The 22931-nt window shown below is 38.1% G+C and overlaps 2 protein-coding genes across 2 annotated transcripts; one reads left to right on the plus strand and one right to left on the minus strand.

Annotated features, from left to right (window-relative positions):
- Window positions 1-248: 248 nt before the first annotated feature.
- CCDC152 (coiled-coil domain containing 152) lies at window positions 249-11658 on the plus strand. Its single transcript, XM_015817121.2, has 8 exons — window positions 249-332; window positions 1134-1239; window positions 3113-3181; window positions 4166-4230; window positions 6069-6171; window positions 8393-8520; window positions 10088-10174; window positions 11528-11658. Exons 1-8 carry the CDS (start codon window positions 270-272, stop codon window positions 11648-11650), a joined length of 744 nt encoding a protein of 247 aa, XP_015672607.2. The 5' UTR covers window positions 249-269; the 3' UTR covers window positions 11651-11658.
- Window positions 11659-13160: 1502 nt separating this feature from the next.
- On the minus strand, window positions 13161-19209 carry SELENOP (selenoprotein P). The gene is given in 5 exon segments (XM_015817116.2): window positions 13161-13534; window positions 14763-14880; window positions 15971-16183; window positions 17348-17554; window positions 19120-19209. Coding segments are annotated over 4 exon segments (891 nt in total). The 5' UTR covers window positions 17542-17554; window positions 19120-19209; the 3' UTR covers window positions 13161-13168.
- Between the last annotated feature and the right edge of the window lie 3722 nt (window positions 19210-22931).

Consider the following 22931-nt stretch of genomic DNA (forward strand, 5'->3'; position numbering starts at 1 on the left):
ATAGCAATATTGTTAGCATATTTAACAATTTAACAATAAGCATTGCTGAATACAAGGCATGGCCTTGTCTACAAAAATGGCTGTAACGTTTGTGCCATATGTTTTAAATTTTAACTGTGGCACTTCTTATCATGTTAAAAAAAAAGAATGCTAATTCTTCCCATGGAAATTGCTTCTCCTGGCAAAGAAATAGACCATTACACTTAAGATAGCATAATTTATACATATTTTTCTTTGATATACAGCAAATTGTGAAGCAGTCTGGCAACATGAAGAAAACTAGTATGGTGAATCTTGACAAACTTTTAGAAGACTTCTCACATATAGAAATGGTAAAAAATGAAGTAGAAAAAAAATATTATATCCAAATTCTTATATTTTCCTAGAAAGTTAGCAACTCAATAAGAGTCACTCTGGATAATGAGATGAGTGGACATAAAATAAATAAATAAATAAATAAATATTTTCTTTCACTATGCTTTTGAAGTCCCTCCCTTTAGGGGTCTGATTATGCAGTGGAATAGAAAAGTGAAGTGGATGTAGCCAAGCTCTATATAAGTTCTGATCTCATTTAAGAGATTCATCTCTTCAAGTCAATTAAATTTTCAACTGAAAATGCTTTTTAACTTTGAAATAGATTCAGTAGAGACTGAATCAGTTGTTTTCTCTCAGCGTTATGGGGCTGTTATTTCACTTACCTTTTTAGTATAATGAGTTAAGCTTCAGGTGGAAGATCCATAGGTCAATAGAAAGCATGTCAGATTTACCTTCATAAGGGACTCTTGGATTCCATTTCTTCAAAAATAATTTCTGGAAAAGAGCTTAACAAAATCCTGTTCTGAATCCCAATAGTTAGATAACAAATTTTATTATTGTTTTATTATTATTGTTTTATTCAGTCAGTATTCAGTTTCAGAATGGCTATGAAATCAGTCCCTTTAAATTCACCATTCTCTGTGAAGCACATCCAAGATCATTCTGGGTTTTTTTAAGGGTCATGCTTTCAGATTTCTAATACTTGACAAATGTCAATAAACATTCAGCGTGTATTTTTAAAAAAATAGATTTTTCTGACAAAATAATTGCGGAGCTGGGAAGGAGGTGTCATTTGGAATTCAAATAATTTCTTACAGAAAATGTCAGAACTTCATGGGAAAAATCATGTTCTGAATCTTGAGTTGGACAAAACAAATAAATTGCTAACAATAAGCCAATCAAGGGAAGAGATGGCTAAACGAGGTAAGCCTTCATTTCCTTGGCAGTATTTTCCATCAGACACGTGTTGGGTCCATAAAATGTGTATGTGGATACTATCTTTGTGTAATGAAGGTAGTTCAACAGCAGAGCAGCCCCAATACTCTGCCTAGTGGCAATGAACTTTTCCTTGTTGTTGCACCAGCCCAAAAGGAGCTGGCATTCAAAGCATAGGGGTTTTGTAGTGGGAAGAGCACTTCCCTATACATTTCCACTATTTAAAAAGCAATTGGAAAGCAACTGGATCTTTTGGGGAGTGAAGTTCACTGCCATTTTAGAATGATTCTGGATATTGCTAACAGGTGAATGAAAAGGATCACAGTAACTAAGCCTCAGATCCAGTGGTGGGATTCAAATATGTGAAGAACCGGTTCTCTGTGTGGATGCCGCTTCCAGAAGTCCATTCTGGGCCTGGGTAACAAAAAATTATCTACCGGTTCTGCCAAACTGGTGCGAACTGGCTGAATCCCACCACTGCTCAGATCTTTAGATATGGAACAGCTGTCATAATCATACATTTCTTTTTCTTCCATTCAGTCATGTTCAATTCTCAGATACTGCATGGACAAGTCCCTGCAGTTTTCTTGGCTATGTTTTTCAGAAGTGGTTTACCATTGCTTGTTTCTCAGGGCTGAGAGGGAGGGGGATAAGGAAAGACAAGAATTCATGATCTCCCAGTTTGTAACCTGATCAACACTATACCAAATTGTCTCTCTATAGCCATACATACTACCTTGCTATTTCTTCTTGCCAAATGTATTGCTGTGATGCAGGCAAACGTTGCTCCATCTGAAGCAGTCCCCTTCTCTCCACCTTGCCCTCTGCACTGCACACATCTTGCCCACTATCATAATAGATATACCATGCTGGAAGATTGTTGGGCATTTGTTCATTACTGCAGGACAGTGGGTGGTGAACTTATGACACGTGTGTCAAAAGTAACAGGACTGACATTTGGGTGACACACCAGCATTCACCAACACTTGACAACAACTATTACTGAAAGCACACTATATTTGGAAATTGCACCATTTTGTGCAATTTTCAGAGGCTGTGGAGATTGTGCAAGAATGGAATGTGTTCTTGCACGGCCCTTGGATCCTACATGGCATGTGGTCTTCAAAGCCTCTGAAAAGTGTAAGGGATGTGTGGTTTGCAGAGGCTGCAGAGGCTGAAAAAGAGGATTCTCCAAAGCCATCTCAAGAATGAAGGTCTCATGTGACCTAGAACTGCCTCAGGTAGATCTCAGGGGTCTGTTTATAGAAAGGGAATACCATCTGAAGATAAGCAGCACAGAGCAGATCCTGAGGATCATATATGATGAAACTATATTTTAAAAAAATGAATGTGTAAAGAATTGCTTCTCTTTTGTTCGGGTGTGCATATAACATGGCAGCAGAATCAAGTTGGCATTTTCTGAATTTTTGAGATGCCGGGCTCAAAAGATTCTTCATCACTTCTGCAGAAGAATCAATATTTTAGTACCATTTTTAGATCTTTCCAGAAATGGAAAATATAATAAGACTTTAAACTCACCACATTTGTATTCCTTGAACTTTTAAGAAGCAGTGTTTCACATTTTAATTTTAAAAGTAATGTTATGAGTAAATGGTCTGAAAATTAAGGATACCAGAGGTCCATCTTGTGGCCACTATTTGCAACTGAAGATAGAACAGGACAATGCAGTACATTTTTAAGTATAATTGCTGATACTTAAACAAACTTAAACTAGAAAAAATGATACTTCAGATATTAAATTTGGGTTTGCTTTCATTATACAAAAGTTTGTATAATTATCAAAATAACAACAATTTAAAAATAAATATATTAATTTCTTTTCTTTTTTTCTTTTTAAAAGACAGTGCTACATTCCAGAATGTGATTAAAGGTCTTCAACAAACTATAGAAGACCAGTATAATTTGAGAGGTAAATAAGTGCAAAGTGATTTCATAGAGTTTTTAGTAGGTTTAGTAGGTTTAGTAGGTTGAGAGACAGATCCTGTACAGGTAGTCTTTGACTTAAAACAATTTATTTAATGACAGTTCTCAGTTACAATGGCCTTGGAAAAAGTGCTTTACAATCTGTGGTCACCCTTACAACCATCACACTACCCCCAGAGTCACATGATCATAATTTGTGAGCTTTTTTTACCTGTTTCCAGCAAAAAACGCCCACTGGGGAAGCTTGATTGGCTTAATGACTGCTGTAAAAATGGTCATAAAATTGCATTCTATCTCATGGTGACTCTACTTAGAATTGCAACGACTTGTGGTGGAAATTCTGGTCACAACTGTGGTCATAAGTCAAGGACCACCTATATAGACAGAGAATTTATGCCTGATCCTTGAGGGGGGGGACAATTTATCATGAACAATTTATCAGTACAGCACAGGAAGAGTGTTTTTCATGAGAAGCATCTTTCCTATCCAAATCATCCTTCAGACAGTAAGTTGCTTCATAAATATTTTCAGTTCTATTGCCACTCTCTGATTTGCATCCCCTTTCCAAGAATATTATTCCATAAAAACAAGTAAAAAAATATTCTTTTACGGCAGTAGTAATTGATTTTGCAAGCATATCCAGATGAGGGAGAATATGAGAGTGAAAAGATTCAGGAACCTTTAGCTTTTGTCTTCTCTTGTTGTTTTAAGCAAGAACCCCTTAATTTATTTGGCCTTGCAGTTTTAAATCAGTTTAAATCAAGATAAAACATATAAGGAACGGTTGCTGGAATTGGGTATATCTAGTTTAATGAAGAGAAGGACGAGGGGTGACATGATACCAGTGTTCCAATATCTCAGGGGTTGCCACAAAGAAGAGGGAGCCAAGCTATTCTCTATTTTTTAGAGTTCGGAACAGTTGGGAATTTATTTATTGCTCTTATTTTGTAATATTAATATCCTTATATAGATGAAAATGAGAAACTCAAAAACACAGTCCAGATTTTAGAAGAGAAATCGAAGACTCGTGAAAAGGTAGGAGCACTCTGTTTTCAAAACTTCTTATTCCTGATTTCTAGGGATGATTTCTTTAGATGATTTTCTGATTTTTATAGTAATCACTTCCATCTTCCTTACTGTTCATTAATGATCTAAATACAAGCATATTAGACTGTTGGATTAATATTCAATGTCTTATTTAGGGCTCACCATCACAAAAAAGGCCAGCATTGTTTCTTGGTAATTTTATACTTGCTCCTAACAGTCTCCAGGAGTTGTAACTGGGATGGAGCAATTATTTGCAAGTGCATAACAGCAACAGTATGTACATTGGTAAAAATTGCTTGTTACATTTTATGACTTTTTAAGGAAATCGTATAAATACAAACATCTTTACTGTTTGGAAGGAAGACTTTGCCCTTTACTACTAAAGCATAATGTTTGAATGCAAACCTATGTTCAAATTCCCATTAAAAAGGCTTGGAAAATTATCTTATTAGTACATTGAAGAAGCTCAATAGATTTATTTCTGGGTCAGCTGCAGTGCTTCTGAAATCACACACACACACACACACACACACACACACACACGTGTCATGGTTTCATTTGCAGTGATTGAACTTTGCAGAATTTGTGGACAATCTGTTTTCCTACTGTCGGGAAGCGTCACCTTACCTCCTGGCTTTTAGACTGATGTTGCAAACTGTTCGTAACTGATAAAGGGGAAACACGACTTACTTCTCTGCAACAATTTAGATTTGTTTTTAATACAAACAGACAAATGCATACATTCCTGTTGATTCCACTATAAAAGGATTTATCCTAGCTCTTTAGAGCTTGAAACCTAGTAGTTCAGATCAAAGAAACATTAAATAAATTGACAAGATTTGAGTCATTACTTCCCCTTCAGCAGTCAGTCAGAGAATTGCAAAGTGGCACCCTGCTACTTGTTCTTCTTTGAGCAATGCCCTCACGGAAGGGAAGAGTTTGCAAATTGTTTTCTTTTTGTGTGGAGTTTGAGAAAAATTTTGTTGCTTTAAGACTGGCTTGATCTCTTTTGAAGAGAGTGGTATTTGAAGACCTTCAATCTCTCTCTCTCTCTCTCTCTCTCTCTCTCTCTCTCTCTCTCTCTCTCCCTTTTCCCCAGACTAGTTTTCTGGTGCCTATCTATAGGCATTAAGCATTTCCTTCTAGCCAAGTTAAAATGCTATCCAAAGATACTAGCATAAGATTTGCTACAATCTGGAGGACACGTTAAGGACAAGTATTGGTAAATTCTCTTGGCTTAGTTCCTCTCCCACCAGACCTTACCAGCTAACAGGAAAGAATTTGTCATTCTCCTCAACATGGCCTGGGGAGGGATAGAAGAAGGCAGATTTTGACAGACAGCTAGACCCCTATTCCCTATGTTCAAAAGAAGCCCAAATCACAGCTGATAGGCACAAGGAGGGTTGCACTGTGAAGAAATCGAGAAAATCAGCTCATTTTTTTCATCCACCAGCCTCCCATCACTCACTCACACACACACATTGCCTGTCTCCATCACTTTTAGTCAGCTCTTGTTTTGCTTGATTCAGGTTTCCAAACTAGAGATTGTCATACTGGTAGGTACAGGAGGAGAGCCCAGTTTAAAAGAATTGCACTTTCCATCTGCCCATGGCTCTGGAAGACCATGCCCAGGAAGCAGCAGGTTCAGGTATGCCCGTACCACCTAAAGTGACCAATAGGTGCCAGAATGATCCCAGTGCTAAAGGAACCCCTTGAGGAACCCAATTTAAAGTTTCAGTAAAAAAAAAAAAAGCAATTTGCATTGAATGAAAATTATGTTAAGATAAATCAATTGCAAAGACCTATATATTTCAATAAATTCATAGGAACATGAAAATATGGTTGATAAACTCATTATGGAAATAAAAAACAAGGAGAAGGAACACAACCATGAACAGAGCAAACTTCACAGCGACATGAACAAGCAACGTAAGCATAATAATATGTATACAGTGTTTGAGAGATACAGAGTGTAAGGCACAGCCTTCATTGAGTGCACTATTAATTTATAATTAACTAATAAATGTATAATTAACTAATAAAAGATTGAGAATTACATATTTGAAGTATTTCGAAAATATCTATTCCCAATTGAAAAAGAGAGTAAGTGTAAAGCTCTACATATATGCTCTGCACATCTTTAATAAATTATTTTCCATTCTAGCAAATTAGGCAGTTTTAGATGAGTAACACAGTTTGTTCGTCCTCCCTTTCAGATACGAATTGTGTCATAAAAAAAACCTTTACATCAGCTAAAAAACAAATTAGCTTTTGCTTCTGCTTAAAAACAGTAAAGAAAATACACCAGCAAAAGAGAAGAGGAAGGAAGGGATTTCTTCAAGTTTGCAACAAAACCATGAATCCATTGCTATAATTTATCCATAATTCAGAGCAAGCTAGTCTCTGAGCAGCAGCTGGTGGTCCTTCATGGATAGCTGATGGATAAAGCAAGAATTCAGTGGTTTTCTACTCTTGACACCAGAGCAACTGTAAAAATAGGATCTGATTTTTCTTTTTGGCAGGGAGGAGACAAGCAAGTTTGCAACAACAGCTGCTTTTGCTTTAGCTAGTGTAGAGAGCCAGATTGTCTTCTTACTAGTATGTTCTTTCTGGGAAGCAAGGTATACAGTCCCCCAGTGGCCCTTGGTGACCTTGGCAAATGGATAAGGACAGAATGTGCAACCACTTAATTATCCAATTCTTGGACAACTGCTAATTGCAGCAACATGTTTTATACGATATGGAGACATGAAGAAGATATGAAGAATACAGAATGCCTTCAGAAGGACTTTTTTTTTTGCAGAGTGAATGCACATTGTTTTCAAGATATTTAATCTAATTTTGTTACCATAAGAAGTATGAAAATGAAATTAGCAATGACACCTAATACAGAGAAAGATAAAAAGTAAAGTTGATTGACCAAGATTACAAGCTCAAATGTCAGTTTGTAATATGTTGGAAAGGATGGCAAAGTGTTTTATTTCTCCTCCCTTATTACATCAATAGGCTGTTGATCATCATCCTTGTTTAACATAGCAAATTCACTATTAAAGGAAGATGAATGGAAGCATCCCCAGTGATCACTGTGACCATTTTATTCAACATTTGTTGACTAAGTCACCCAGATTCATCAGACTTGACTTCTACTGGGCAGAGTCTGATTTGGTGACTGTGGCATCATTTAGTTCTGTTATTTGAGATTAATTCTGGTCTGCTGACTCCAAGGAAGTAAATATGACCCTTGCTATTTGAAAGAATTATTCATGCTCCTCCTAACTCCCCTTTATTGATTATACTCAGTTTGATATTGCCAACCTGCAGTGCAACTGGAGATGGCACCTATCCCAATTCAGGATGTTGCTACAATCTGGATGGTATGAAAGATGCTAAAGTTGAATCCTAGCAAAATGGAGTTACTGATTGTCCTTTGTAGTCTTCTGTTCATTCCATTCTTGTTTCCTGACGGGTAGCATCACCCTTGAGGAAGTAGGTCACAGTTTGTCAGTCCTTCTGCACTGCTGAATGATCAGTGGAGGTTATAAATAGGAGAAGCGTTCCTCAACTTCTCCTGGTATGTAGCAGCTGCGGCCCATTCACCCCCATGATGGTAGACTTGGGCAATCTGTTGTAGATGGGGCTGCTTTTGAGGATCATTCAGAACTATAGGTGGGTGAAAATGCAATGGCCCACTTGTTGACTATTGTTAATCTCTATTACACTTATTTTGCATTGGTTCCCAATAAGTTTCCGGAAGCAATTCCAAGTGTTAGTTTTCACTTTTAAAATCTTGTATGGCTTACCATCCGTGTACTTGGAGGACCAACTATTGTTAACAGATTTGATCTGTCCAAAATGTATGAAATTTTCCCAGAGGAAACAGTTTATGGTACCCTAATTTTATGAAGTGAAAGGGGTTGAGGCCAGAATGTGCACTTTTTTAGTCATGGTACCAATGCTATGAAACACCTCCTTCTGCAAGCCCCTCTTGGTGAAGGCCATTTAGGAATTAATGAAGACTGAAACTTCTTATAGTGAACGACTGTTGTTAATATGATGATATTAAAACAATAAAGTATATAATTCTATTTGATTAATGCAATGATTTGCTTCATTATTTTTAATTGTATATATATTAACTTAATTGTATTAGTTGAAAGCAAGATGGAAGAGCATAAGAAACTAATGGAGAAGAAAGATCTAAAGATTTTAGAACTAACTAAACAACTGAAAGCTCAAGAAAAGGAAAAGCAGAATGAGATAATCAAATTACAAATAGAGGTATGCCATTCATGACAGTCTGAGAATATTCCAGAATAACAAGAAATATGCTACATTAATAAATTATAAATTGTGGATCAAAATCAAAACATTGCATTTTACAAAATTAAAAAAAAAACACCTGACAAGGAATAACTTTAAGGTAGAAATTGATACGATTTCAGTATGCATTCATATTACATTTTTCATATTTCATCATTTTCAGTTCAGATTCATTTTTGCCAGAGTTGTCACAAAGAATATTTTCTCTTACTGACTTGGGATCAAAACATCAGTGAAGATACCTCAGGAATGGTGTCTTTCTAGTCTGTTGCAATTTGTGCTGAGATTTATTTAAGGTTGAGAATGACAGGGAAATTATTACTGTTTTTCATTATTACATATAGTTTCTATAATTGTAAAAAGTATTTTGCATGCTTAGAATTATTAGTTCATAACCTCTTTTATTAGCATGTGCAGTGCCATGAGATTCTGCACCACAGATTATTGGGTCTCAGATTGTAAATTAACATGATTCAGGATAAACTGGAAGCTGACTGGACAAGAGTCAGTGAGATCACCAAAACAATGTCTTGCCTAGGTGGTTTTTAAGCCAGTGACTTCTGAAGAAGTTGACAGGGTTCTCTGTAACTTTAGTTCCTTTACTTGAATACCTGACCCCTGCCCTTTTTGGCTGGCTGAAGCAATGGTGGGGGAGAAGAAATGTGGATCCAAACAATTGCCATGAAGGAAGGAGTAATGTTGAGGAAGGAGTAATGGTCATCTACTGTTTGAATGAAATATCATTGGAGTGCAGATGATATCCAGTTAATGTTAGTAAATAAATTCAACATTAAAGTGGCGAAAGTATGTTTCTTGTTTCATGTTTTGATTCCTTTTTTTTCCAGAATGTAGTAAAAGAAGTTATTTTAAGTATTTTATGCTCCATAGTACTAAAAGAAATGTATTCATGCCTTCAAGAGTTTGTGTTGATATCATAATTTTGATAGTTTATTACAGACATGTCAAACTCGCAACATCAAGTGACGTCGCGCAATGTATCAGGCTGGTTTTGCCATTGCCGGCAATGGGGTGGGCACGGCTTCCAGATGACGCGTCTGGCCCGTGGGCCGGCAGTTTGACACCTCTGGTTTATTAGGATTACAGCCTTAAATATCTTTCTCTCTTTGTTCTTATTGTTGCACTTTTCCCTCATCACTTTCTACAAAGTCTTCAGTTCTGAGCAGTAAACAAAGACATGACCCAGTCAATTAAGATGCCTTTAATCACATTGATTTTGTATGTGTTACTTTTATGCTTTGCTTTTCTGCATTAAACTTTGGGGAAATTCTCTTTTTACATTATCTTTGTAACAGCTCTCTAAAACCAATAATACCATGTGATGGTAATGAGTCAGTTTTACTCATTTGCACTTCATGGCCAAATGGGAATCTGTTTTCCCTGTGTTAATGTAAACATCCTTAGCCAAGAGTTGCTTATACATTACTAAAATAGCATTAATTGCAAAGAAGCTTTTTCTTTTGTTTACATTATCAATACACTAGCTCTTTTTTTAACAAAATTTCAGTTCAATACTAAACTGGAAAGGCTGCAGACCAAAACACTGAAAGTACAGGCTAACCCCACAGCACTCCCTCAAAATATCTATAGAAAGGTAAGTGTTTTATTGTTTTCCTAAATGTAAAGTGGTTTAAAAGTTAAGATGTTTTGACTGCAGATATTTTGGCCTACTCTGTTTACATGTAGTCACATATGTGAGATGGGCAGCTATATCAATTTACCAGATAAAATAAAAATTCTGTTTTAACAGTGTCTTATGCTGGGATAAGAGTGAGGAGAAAACATCCCAAAGAGCTATTTCAAAAGAAAGAGATGTTCAATAAATGCTTCTCTCATCTGAGATTCACTTGCAGGAGGAGGTTGCCTGCAAGTCATCCATTTATTTCATAGCCCTGAAAAAATGTACAAGGCTCCTCTGTAGTTTCACATTTTTTAGCATTGATAGTTCATTTAAACCTAAACCTTTTCCTAAAGTAAAAAATTGGGAAATACAATTCCTCTCAAATTTAGTCACCTATAAATTAGTTACCATTCACTGGGGCCCTTTCCACACAGAACAAAAGCATGACTGTTAGGATGCCATTAAGCATTTATGCAGCATTTCAGGTACAAGCTTCCCATTGGTGTGAACTCCAGCCTTAAGCTACTTGCCTTTCTCATTCCCAGTTGATTTTGAGAGGCAGAGCAGCTAGCTGGGTGTTAAGTTTTCATTTTCTCCTGCCACAGAAAGCAAACCTGGTAATGCAAAATGGAGACAGAGGCACTGGCTAGGATGGACTTTTTTATGCTTGTTCATTGGCCACCTGAAGAGAGCAGATTTAGTGATGGGTTTAGCAGGTGTCCCTCATGTAGTAGCTCTATAGAATGTTTGAATGCCAGGGGCTATGGATAAATGCCCTTTATTCTTTTTGTCTGGCAGGGCCACTGACTTGAGTTGTATTTGAGCAGTTGGACAACTAAACTGAGGTGGAAAAATAATTGAATAATTGAAATTATGTAACATATTTTGCATTATTCCCTCTATGCAAATACTCACCAGGAATCATTATCCCCATGCTTTACTAAACAGCCTGGTTTTGACTTGTTTTATCTTAGTTATTATCAGATCAATCTGATTTGACCACTTTGATCATAGCTCAGTACTGTTCTATAATCTGCACAGTATGCAGTATTGTCTGATCTAATCTTCTTAAATATTTTAGAATAATTTAGAATAAAACATATTTTAGAAGATTTTAGAATAATTAATTATAATTTTCTTGTTTTATTTGTTGGTCTATGACAGAATAGATTTCTGATTCCTAGAAACTAAGTCATGAAACATAATATCTCTGAAGCATCTCAATTTATGTACATATATGCATTTCTAGGCATATGGATATACATACATACTTTTTAATTTATAGGTATAAGAGGATATATATTTTTTATTTATTTGGTTTTGTAGAAGCTGCAGCATCTTCAAGAAGAAAAGAATAAAGAAACTGAAATTCTTCGAAACATTATCAAAGACTTAGAACAAAAGCTTGACAAACGTAAAGATTGCTATTATAAACTGCAACAATTTTGAGAATAACATGAGACCACAAGTTTTACTGAGGAGACAGAACTGAATGAGCGATACACATTGAATTTATGGATATTTTCATTTATTAAAACATATTATTTCTCCATCTGCAAGCTCTCCAGTTGTGCATACTGAACTACTTTCCCTCTTGTAAGCATTCACCATAAAAGAATTCAGGTTTTATAGGGGTATGATTTCCCTACCAAACCATCATGAATTATGACAAACACAATCCTAAAGAATTTCCCTCTATTGAACATTTTCTTTCCGCTCTAGAACTTGCAAAAATTCAGTTAATTTCAGAAATTTCAGAAACAGATATTATTTTGCTACATAAAAATAGACATTATATAAACATGCCTCCTATACAAGATTGTCCAAATCACTGGTTAGCAGAACAGATGGTTAAGAGCAGATTTTAAATTTTATGACCAGATACTTATGAAATTGAAATTAGTATTCGTTTCATCCCATCCCATCTCTCTCACTTCATGTTTTGAAAGACTGTTATCCCAAATTTCAAACGAACTGTGAGAGTGAACAGTTTCAGAAACGCAGAAATTGATTTTAAAAGGTCTTGTTATAGGACTCACAACTTATAACATTAAATCTAATGTTAGACTAGTGAATTCTGCAAACTTCTTGATGAAAATATCTGGTTAGAATATTATGCACAGAATTCTATACAATTATCTTAAATGGCTTTAGAGTTTGGGAGAAAAACATTTTCATCTATTCACTTGGGTCTTAACCTATAATTGTAAAACATAGTTAGCAAATCTTTTCTTATCCTCTCCTGTTCTGATTAGCTCCGTATCCAACAAAAGCCCCTAGGTCATAGTTTTTGCTCCTGTTTTCATGAATGCAAACAGAATGGTAGAAGAGGAAATCAAAAAGACAAGCTAACAAACACCACAGACACTTGGAACTGGCACTGAGAAACAATTCTATACCATTATGGGAAAGTTTTGTTCTTACCGTTTAAGGCAAAATCAGATGACAAGGACTGTATTCTGAATCAGTAAAATCAGAGCACATAACTACAACTGAATAAATACAGCTGAAATGCAAGAACTCTTGCTTAACTGACAGATGTAAAGATTGTTTTTTCTTTCCTCCCCAATAATTCACATAATGGTATGTGTGCCAGGAAGATTACTGCTGAAATGCATTCCTCTGCTTTAATGCCTTTTGGCCACCTATAGCAAGGGTTTCCAACAACTTTGGCAGAAATAGTAGGACCAATTTCAAATTATTATGGAATGCATTCCAAAGTCTGCAATCTTCCCTAGGTGTTTAGACTGTTCCTCAGGCTCAGTCGTCCGGTCCAGCTCACTGTCAGGTTTCACCCCTTCTTGCTGCTGGTAACAGTCAAGCAGCTGTTGGCAGACGTCACTGTCAAGACTCAGCTACGTTGTCTGCCAACAGCTGCCCTTGTCACCGTCAGGAAGATGGGAGCTCTCCACGACAATGTCAGGAAACTGTGCTTTGCTGTTCTTCAAACAACAAGCGGCGACAGTGTCAGCATCAGCTACTGGAGACAGGGCCTGTCAAGTGCTGCCAGTTTCAGCTTAACTGGTGTTTGCAGATGCCACCCCCCCTTTGTCAGAGCCTGTCTCCTTGCAAAGGGACAGCTGCTGCAGGTTCCTGGCCCAAGACTCTGCGGTTATGCTGATCGTTTATTGCTATCAAATGTTGATGATCCCCTTCGTGATGATGTCCCTGAGGATGGTGATGAGGATGATGTCCATGATGATGGTGATGATGAGGGTGATGATGATGGGGATGCTCACGGGGAGACAGCTGTGAGGCAGAAGAAGGTGCCTCGGTTTGCTTTTCTTCTGGATTCTCCCAGATTCTTTTACATATTTCTTCAATTTCAGATGTCTGAAAAAAGTTCAGACAACATGGTCAGAATTTCAACCTGTTCTCATACAGTATGTCAACACAAAATGTAAGCAGAAAAGTATAATCAGTTTAAAGAAAATGTAATTAAACCTAGTATTTCTGCTTAAAATCACAATTATCACAAAGTGATCAGCTTCTCTCAAGACTATTCTTGTCCAAGTCATTTCTAAAGTGCCTTATGCTTAGATCAGCATGAGACTCTTACTTTAGAAAATATCCAGCTTGTTATAATTCTCTCATCATACAAAAGCTGTGAGAGAGTCCTAGTTCCATTTGATGTTGGTTATTTACTTGATTACTTTGCTTCTTTCTCAAGGAATTAAAGACAAGGTATAGAATATAACTTTATTACAAAGATCTGGATCTTATACATGGGTTTAATGGCAAGTTAGTTGTTCAGTGGCAATCCAATCATTTTGCAGTTGGGAAATGCTCACAGGTCTTCATTTATGGGAATGTTTTTTTCTAAATTAAACAACTGGACAGTAAATGCCTCCCAGGATGAAGGATACCACAGGGAGAATGAAATCTGTATAGATATACCTTATCTGGGTTCCTATCTTATACTCAATCACAACTGAAGTTGAGCTTAGCATGTTATGTGAACTAATGGAATTTTAGGATTGGAAGGCTCCCAAAGCAGGAGTCTTCATACCATCTCAGATAAATGGTTGCCCAATCTTTTCTTGAAAACTTCCAGCAATGGAGCACCCATAACTCCAGGAGGCAAACTATTCCACTGCTTAATACTTCTCCCCATCAGGAAATTCCTCCTTATTTCCAGGTTGGATATCCCTCTGAGAAACTTCTACCCATTGCTTCTTTTCCTACCCTCAGGTTACTATCAGGAATAAATTGACACTCTCTTTCCTGTGACAGCCCTTCAAGTATTGGAACACTGCTATCAGTCTTCTCTTTGTTGACTCAGCCACTGTGACTTAATAAATCATAATTAATGATACCATTAGTTATATATATTTATTTTTTCTTGAAGAAAGCTAGCAATCTATTTTGTTTTGGAATAAAAACATTTGGAAAAAAATTAATTATTTGCTAAGAAGTTATACAATTCTTAGAAATTACCAAAAAAAATAAAATAAAATCAGTGGTTATAGGTTCAGTACATTTTTAAATTTTCATTTAATCAGCTTTTCTTTTTCCTAGACACTTCTATACAACAGCAAAAGGGAAAAAAATGAATACGTACTGTGTATGAGCAATTTCCACAAGTTTCTTTACAATAGGTGATCTGAATAGCTTTCTCTACAAATGGAAAACTCAGGAAAGAAACAGGTAAGCCAAGGTGATAAACAAGACGGCCACACCTAGGAAGAAAGTGAGCCAGTTCTTAATAGCAATGCATTACTATATTTATGAAGAAGAGTTTTACAAAACTAAAAAACAAAAGATTTTTTGCATCTTGAGTTTCTTGTCTTCTGTTGTGATTCCCAAAATCTATTGTCTAGGAGATTCTCAGTCATCCAGGTCACAGTTATCCCAAAGATGCTTTTTCACGGGGCAACTGGACTTTCTTGTTTTTCTTTGAAGACGTTTTGCTTCTCATCCAAGAAGCTTCTTCAGCTCAGACTGAATGGTGGGGAAGCTGAAAAAGTTTCTTGAATGAGAAGCGAAACATCGTATTATAAGAAAACTGTGGATTGGGGTCAGACTAGCGCTGCTGTAGCAGCACTATTACAGTAATCCTAATCCTTTATCTTCTGCTATCTATTTTTAATGGATAGGACTTCTTTGTCTTCTTCTGAACTTTCCTACCTTTCTGAAAGCAGAACAGTGATAAACCTCATTAAAATGGACCTGATAAAGCCCATTAACGGAAAGGGCTCACATGAAAGAATGCATCTCCCTGCAAAAAGTCCCATGAGTTGGGAAAGCAGCAAACCAGGGGAAGGGAAATGTAAAGTGGGAACTCATGTGCACATTCATTTAAGTAGCCTAAACCACTTTGGGGCAAAATAAACTATTTGTGGGTTTGGGTTTTTTGTTGACTCTGGAAATTGCCTGGACAATTGCAGTTTTTTTTGACAAGTTTTTGGAAGGGGCTTGCCATTGCCTCCTACCTAAGGCTAAGAGAAAGTGACTGGCTTAAAGTCAGCCAAATTACTAATGCCCAAGTTTCTTCCAGTTTTTAGCCTGATGCTTTAATCACCAAACCAAGCACATATCACATTGAAGTAGCCAACCAGGTTCATATCTTATGTGAGCCTACCCAGCTCACAGAGTCAAATGAATGGAGAAAACCACTTTAATGTACTCTGAATCTATTGTGCAAATAGAGGCACAGAGCCTCTAATGCAAAACTGTAGGATGCCATCTAATCCAAATAAGCTTCATGTGCTTTCAAAATACAGAGTATCTAAGAAATTCTAATCCATTTGATTTGTTTTATAAACAGACCTGTCGTAAATCAGGAAATCATCTTTTTTGCTTCTTAAAGTAGTCCAGACATCAGGTTGTGTTGCATTCTGTTGGTATACAGGAATGTCTTCTGGAACTTTTTCTCTTAGAAGTTGGTACTTCAGCTGGGAAGAGTTTCCTTGGTGATTGACCACAATGAAGGAGATATTGACCATTCCATTACTTGCCAGCTTCAATTGCAGGTCTCCAAGTCTAATAAGTAAATAACATTTTATGCATTCATTTTATTCCCTTTGGAAAAGCAGAATTTGCTTGGAATGGGCATGTTATCTACAATTATCTAAGTTGATACTACAGAATTAGGAGTCTTACTACTATACAATCAAACAATACAAATAGATTTGAAAAGTCACAGCAGCTTTCACACCTGGACCAAAAACAAAATAAACTAATCTGTTAGCCTGGGAGCAATTCCTAAGAAACATGTCAAATGCAATAGGGTGGACAGTCACTAATTTTTCAGAAAACAACTTTGGGATTAAATTCAAAAATGAAAAGACGTTATTATTGAAGAAGGCAATATCAATAGCACTTAAACTTATATATTGCTTCACAGTGCCTTACAGCCCTCTCTAAGCGATTTACAGAGTCAGCATATTGCCCCCAAACAATCTGGGTCTTCGTTTTACTGACCTCAGAAGGATGGAAGGTTGGTCTTGAGCCGGTGAGAATTGAACTGCCAAACAGCTGGCTGTTGGCAGTCAGCAGAATTAGCTTGTAATACTGCATTCTAACCACTGTGCCACCAAGGCGTTTTGTTCTTACAAATTGTCACATGGAGTTGTTTAACAAAGCCAGAATGAAAGTTTCAGCCAAAAATAACTGTAACGCAATAATTCTGGCAATCAAGCAAAAGCTATTGTGCCAGACATCTTAACTTTTTTTTTCCTCCCCAGAATAGCTGAATAAAGACTCCTCTTGCTTTAAGAAACAGATCCCAACAGAGTATCCATTTATGTACAACTAGCTGTACCCGGCCACGTGTTGTTGTGGCTCAGTCTGATTAAATGGAAAAGAAAGAAAAGAGAAAGCGCACGTTTGTAACATGTTTAATTTCACAATGCTTGTGGGTATACAATATTTTTTGTTGTTCCATTGCCTGTGCAGATATAGAGATTGTCTGGTTTGCTTTTACATCCAACAGATGGCGCTGTTTTTTTTAAAAAGCATGTTTTTACCTGTCACACGTGTGACATCTATATAATAGTAGGTATATAAAAACACGCGCGTATTCGAATGCAACGTTGTGTCAAAATTTCAAAGCAATCGGTGAAGAACTTTCAGAGATTTAAGATTTTGAACAAACGAACATTTACATTTTCATTTATATAGATTGCATATTTGAGTGGTCCTTACCTGGAAGCCTGCAAAAGGCACAGGTATCAGCTAGCCTGGAGTAGAGCAACCACTGTCACCGACCCTCTTGAGTTCATCATGGGATTTTCTTCCCCAATGTTCCATTCTGGAGGTTCTTTACAATCACCCAGATGCTCTGATCCTCCTCCTGGGAGGAGACAGAGGATCAGAGCTAGCCCTAGCCCAGCCCACATGGCTGGACGTTGCCTGCAAAGCAGAGAAACAAGTTAAGGAAGAAAGCTAAAGACTGTAAAGTATCACACAGCCTGCCCTGTGCCCTGACTCTTTCAGAATAGTAGCACCAACAGATTCTGAAAACATGGGGCATCTCTTCTCTAAAATTATTGGGTACAAATTAAAGCTACACCAAATAAGCAATTAATTTGCCAAGCCAATTTAGTGTAGTGCTTAAAATGCTGGTCTAGAAACCAGGAGACAGTGCTTCCTAGTCCCACCTGAAGCCAGCTCAGCCCAACCTACGTACCTCAACAGGGTGGTTGTTGGGAAAATATGAGGAGGAAGGAGTATTATGTATGGTTGCTGCCTTGAGTTACTTATAAAGTAATAAAGGCAGGATAAAAATCAAATCAAAGTGACCAAGAATTTCCTATTTTAAAATAATTTTTCTACTCAATAATGTTTACCATTGGAAGAATATGTTTTTGCCTATGAAAAGTATTTTTTTCTTCGATCTATTGTAAAATTTCATGTTTCTGGGTTAATAGGCTCAAGGAAAGTGATATGTTGTTTGGGGCAAATGAAAACTGAAAACCTAAGGGACAGAAAAGCTTTGCCATGAAAATAAGATTTTTGAATCTGTTTACTCAGAAATCACTGCAGAGTTGCACTTTACATTACAGAATGTAAAGAATGTAAAGGGTTCAATTATTCTAAACGGATGATCTACTACAAAGCTACCAGAAATCAGGTTTCTAGTAGCATCAGCTCAGATTAACAACTTTTGTCTGAAAAGGTGCTGTAAAACTACTCCTAATTTCGGGCTCCCATATAAGTACAATGTGAACCGCGTTTGTCTGAGTGACAATGCAATCCTGCACATCTATACAATATTTAATTTAATTGCCATTCTCGTTTCCCTTTTTTCCTCCGGCAATTCTAATTAGAACACGAGTTGATGAAAAGCTGTATTTACATACAGTACAAAACAAATATTTTCTTACAGGTCGCACACCTAAGCTGGGAGTAGGCATCTGATAGTGGAGCACGGCAGTATTACACAAGTGTGTCATCGGAGCTTGTACAAATACACAATCGTAATCGTACTTCATGCCAAAAAAAAAAAAAAAAAAGGGCTGCAGTCCTCACTATACATGAACGAGGGAGCAAGCCACCCTGAATTCAGCGGGGGGTACTGCTGAGTGAAATTAAGATTAGCAGCCTCGCATCCCAAAGCATTAAATCTGTATTACATGCAACCTCGCTAGATAATTTATTTTTTTTTGAAGACTTGGATGCTTAACTATTTTTCAAACGAACCCCCCCGCCCAATACCCCACTCCCCGCTTGAATCGCTTGAACCAACTAAGCTTCCTAGGCTACATCGGTGCAGCGGGGTTGTGTGAACACAGCCGCGCAAGGGCGTGCAACCCAAACCGCAGCGTGTTTTGCAGGCGCGCGCGGATCTCAGCGTCTTAAGAGGAGGAAAATAGTTTTTTTTTTAATGCATTCAAAGCCCCTTTTCCCCCCTGCCCGGTTCAAAGCCACCTTCTGCAACTTCGGCGAACATTTCCAGGGGCGGACAAGAAACTTACCCCGCCGTTGCACCGCTCAACAGACGCCTCCCCACTCCCGAGCCTCTAGTTCGCTCGTCCCACTCGCTGGTATTTATACCCTTCGAGTTGTTGTCTCCGAATTTGGATACCGTTCAAAGTTCGACGATTCTCGCGACGTCTCCGAAGAAACCCAAAGCCTGGGGCGAGTCAAGGGCGGGGACCCCGGGAAGAGCAGCAGCCCCCCAAAAGCGAAGCCAAGCCTGGCGACTTCCCTGCTGCGCGCAGGGCCCAAGTCAGAGGCGAGGGGGCTTCACTTCGGCTTGGCCGCAGCGAAAAGGGAGGAGGGATGTTTTTTTTGTCTTTTCTTAGTCCAGGGGTTCTCTCAACCTTGGCAACTTTAAGACTTGTGGACTTCAACTCCCAGAATTCCTCAGCCAGCTTTGCTGGCTGAGGAATTCTGGGAATTGAAGTCCACAAGTCTTAAAGTTGCCAAGGTTGAGAACCCCTGTCTTAGTCCCTGCACAGTTCCTCTCGAGGGAGACTCCCAACGTTTATTTTGGTATCCAAAAGCAGATTTTCCGCTACAGTACAAGCAGCCTGAGCTGAAGTCCCAAAGCTCAACGCCGTCGGAGAAATGGGGTCTCAGGACTGGCGGGCGTGAAGCTGTAACCATCTCCCTAGTCCCCAACCTGGCGCCCAGGGGCACCATGGCCCCTGAAGCCATCCCTTTTCTAGTCAGGGAGCTCCCTGCCTCTCTTGGTTTGTATTTCAAACATGATTTGTTGTAAAAGCGTGAAGCAATCCAGCTGTGCGCCACTGTTTATTTCCAAGAATGCCTCTCAACTCCATAAGCTGCCTACAGTATCCCGGCGATAGGCGGCAAGTAAATTTAATAGATAATGGCAGTTGTTTTGGAAATGGATACCTTATACTGACAGCCACTTCATAAATGGAACACTCTTCCCCCCAAAACCCACTCTTTTTGCATTAATAATCATAGTATGTTCTAAAATTGTAAATGTGCCACCCCCCCATCCAAAAGAGTGGCTGGGCTCATACCTTAACGCTAGGCCATAGAAGTGCTGGTTTGGTATTGTATAAATTCCAGGTAACCATAATTAATTCAAAGAACCACTTTGGATTAAGGTTTAAATCAGTAATGTGATAGCATGATGTGTGAATCATCTGCTATTAGCATGTTCAGCAGTATACAGTATATACTGTACACATAATGACCAGCAATGGCCAAAGAACTAGGAGTAGAGAGTTGCTTCTGGGTATGAATTTAGTGTTAGTGTTAGTGCTCTTCTGGTAGAGAAGCTTTTCCAGATTTAGTAATTGAAGTGTTGCACCACAATTCTCATAATTGAGCAACTTCCCTATGGGAATATACTGTAATCCCAAATCTCTGGAGGGCATCAGGTGGGGAAGCTTTTGTTGCAATGTATGTTGGTGACTAGCAAATATGAACAGGCAATGTGATGTAATGGTGAAAACAAAAGACAAATACAGTTTTAAGGTATATCAACAAGTGTATAATTTTTGAATCTCAGGAGGGGAATCAATCCACTATATGTTGCATTGTCCAGGTCCCTTCTTGAGAAATGGATCTTGCTCTGGGATCTAGTGATCGCCACTAGATATGTATATTCCAAGAAGGAGAACAAGGAAGAACAAGGGAAAGAAACCACATCCCATGAAGATAAATTGAAAGATCTGCAGGCATTTAGCCTTGAGAAGGTGGAAAGAGACATGATTATACCATGTTTCAAAATGTAGTGCATACTGTTATGAGATAGAAACAGGGCTGCTTTTAGAGTGAAAGTTGAAAGTTCTGACATGATAGTTTAATATTAACCTTCCAAGCAGAATGACTGCTGGCAGTTCCTAACTATACTTTTTTTTTTTTGAAAAAAAATAAATATATAACTCTTATGTTTTAAAAGAGTCTCCCCCTTAAGTGCTTTCATGAATGTATCTATGGAGATTCTCAGTCATCCAGGTCATGGTTGTCCCAAAGATGCTTTTTCAGAAGGCAACTGGACGTTCTTGTTTTTCTTTGAAGACGTTTCGCTTCTCATCCTAGAAGCTTCTTCAGCTCTGACCGGATGGTGGGGAATGGAAGGATTTATATTCCTTGCAGATAGCTGGTCATTTGCATTCTTTTAGAGAATCCGGTCAGAGCTGAGGAAGCTTCTTGGATAAGAAGCGAAACATCTTCAAAGAAAAACAAGGAAGTCCAGTTGCTTCCTAAAAAAGCACCTTTGGGACTTTTATTAATGTAATTGCAGCAAATGTTGTTTTTGTAAGAACAACTCAATTGGCATGATCAAATATTGACACTCAGATCAACAGTTCAGGGCTAATAAAACACACAAGATGGTAGCTCAGTAACAGATAAAATGCACGTTGAAAAATGACAGGGATTGTACAAGGTACACATCATGGTTCATTACACCATGACATACTCGGTGTACTTTTTTGGGTTTGCTCAACACATATGGCTCGCAGTTTGGTGATTTAGTAGCTGCTTCATTCACAACACATGCACACAACCTGCTGTCTGAATTAGCCTATTTTCTGTGTGTGCATAATAATAGTAACAATAAACTAACTGAACAAGTTGGATTTGTACAACATACTGAGCAACAAGTACAAATAAATAAGGTTTACAATAACCAAGCTTGGAATGCACAAATGCATAGTTTAGATTAGGGGTGTCAAACTGCCAGCCCACAGTCTGGATCATGGTAAAACCGCGCCCACCCCATTGCTGGCAATGGAAACAAAGTCACGATACGTCGCGACATGTCATGTGACGTTGTGAGTTTGACACCCCTGGTCTAGATTTTTACCTGGCTGTGTTTAGAGCACTGTGGGATCATAGCATGAGGTTTAAATATAGCTTGTATCAGGTTATGTCCAGCATTCAAGCATAAGTGACAATACAGATCTCAGCATTGAAAATAAGCTTCAATCTTTTCATTTGGCATTATTTGATCAACGTATCTGTGATTGAGCTAAGAATGGTTTATTCAGTTAATCCAGTTGGGGGAATTCTTAGGACAATGAAGCATTAACTATCTTCCAAGGCTGGCTTTGCATAGCACACTAAGCTATTGCTGATAGACCACCTTCTGCCACAGTGTGCTATGGAAACACAACACAGTAATCTAAAATAGCCTATCAGCCATAAAGCCATTTACACAGTGTAAGCCACTGCAGTCTTATCAGTTTTGTATTTGCTGAGCAAAACATGATTAGGGGTTTATGGGTTGGTTAAGATGACCTTGCTGGATCCCTTTCAACTGCCAGAAGAGTATTGCGCCTACTCTGAAGCAATTATCACTTAAGTCAGGTGGAATCTGATATACTGTAATAACACTCCTAACATTCTCTAAAGATGTTCAGGGACCTACAATGACTCAAATGACTAGTTCCTCCCACCCAACCTTGGCTGTCAAGAGAAAGGAGTGGTTGAAGTCTGTGAATACAGCTGGCTTCCAAAAACATGAAAAAAGGGGCAGGACTTTCTGGATGGGAAGCCAGTCCTTCCACATTTTATCCTACCATCTTTGCCTAACTCAAATAGCACAAGAGCAGACTGTAGATTTGCCGAGTAGTTTTTTTTTTTTTAATGCTGTGTTTTCAAAAAAAATTAAAATAATTCTGAATGATCTGGAAATGGGGGAGATAAACATAGAGCCCTTGTCATGGTCAGATCATGCTCTCCTCAGGATGGACTTCCGGACCGCTTCCCCCCGCCGCAGGGAGACGGAACCGCCTAGATGGTTCCGTCCCAGGCGCCTGATGGACCCGGAGCGGTTTCTGACGGAGCTTGGGCCATATCC

The sequence above is a fragment of the Protobothrops mucrosquamatus genome, unplaced genomic scaffold (assembly GCF_001527695.2).
Source record: "Protobothrops mucrosquamatus isolate PMUCROS unplaced genomic scaffold, P.Mucros_1.0 scaffold554, whole genome shotgun sequence".
Classification (NCBI taxonomy): domain Eukaryota; kingdom Metazoa; phylum Chordata; class Lepidosauria; order Squamata; family Viperidae; genus Protobothrops; species Protobothrops mucrosquamatus.

Excerpts from the sequence above, each read along its gene's own strand:
- CCDC152 (XM_015817121.2), top strand. The coding sequence starts at position 270 with ATGAAGAAAACTAGTATGGTGAATCTTGACAAACTTTTAGAAGACTTC. Across the intron at positions 1,240-3,112 it reads GGAAGAGATGGCTAAACGAG|ACAGTGCTACATTCCAGAAT; the intron begins GTAAGCCTTCAT and ends TCTTTTTAAAAG. Across the intron at positions 6,172-8,392 it reads CAGCGACATGAACAAGCAAC|TTGAAAGCAAGATGGAAGAG; the intron begins GTAAGCATAATA and ends TAATTGTATTAG.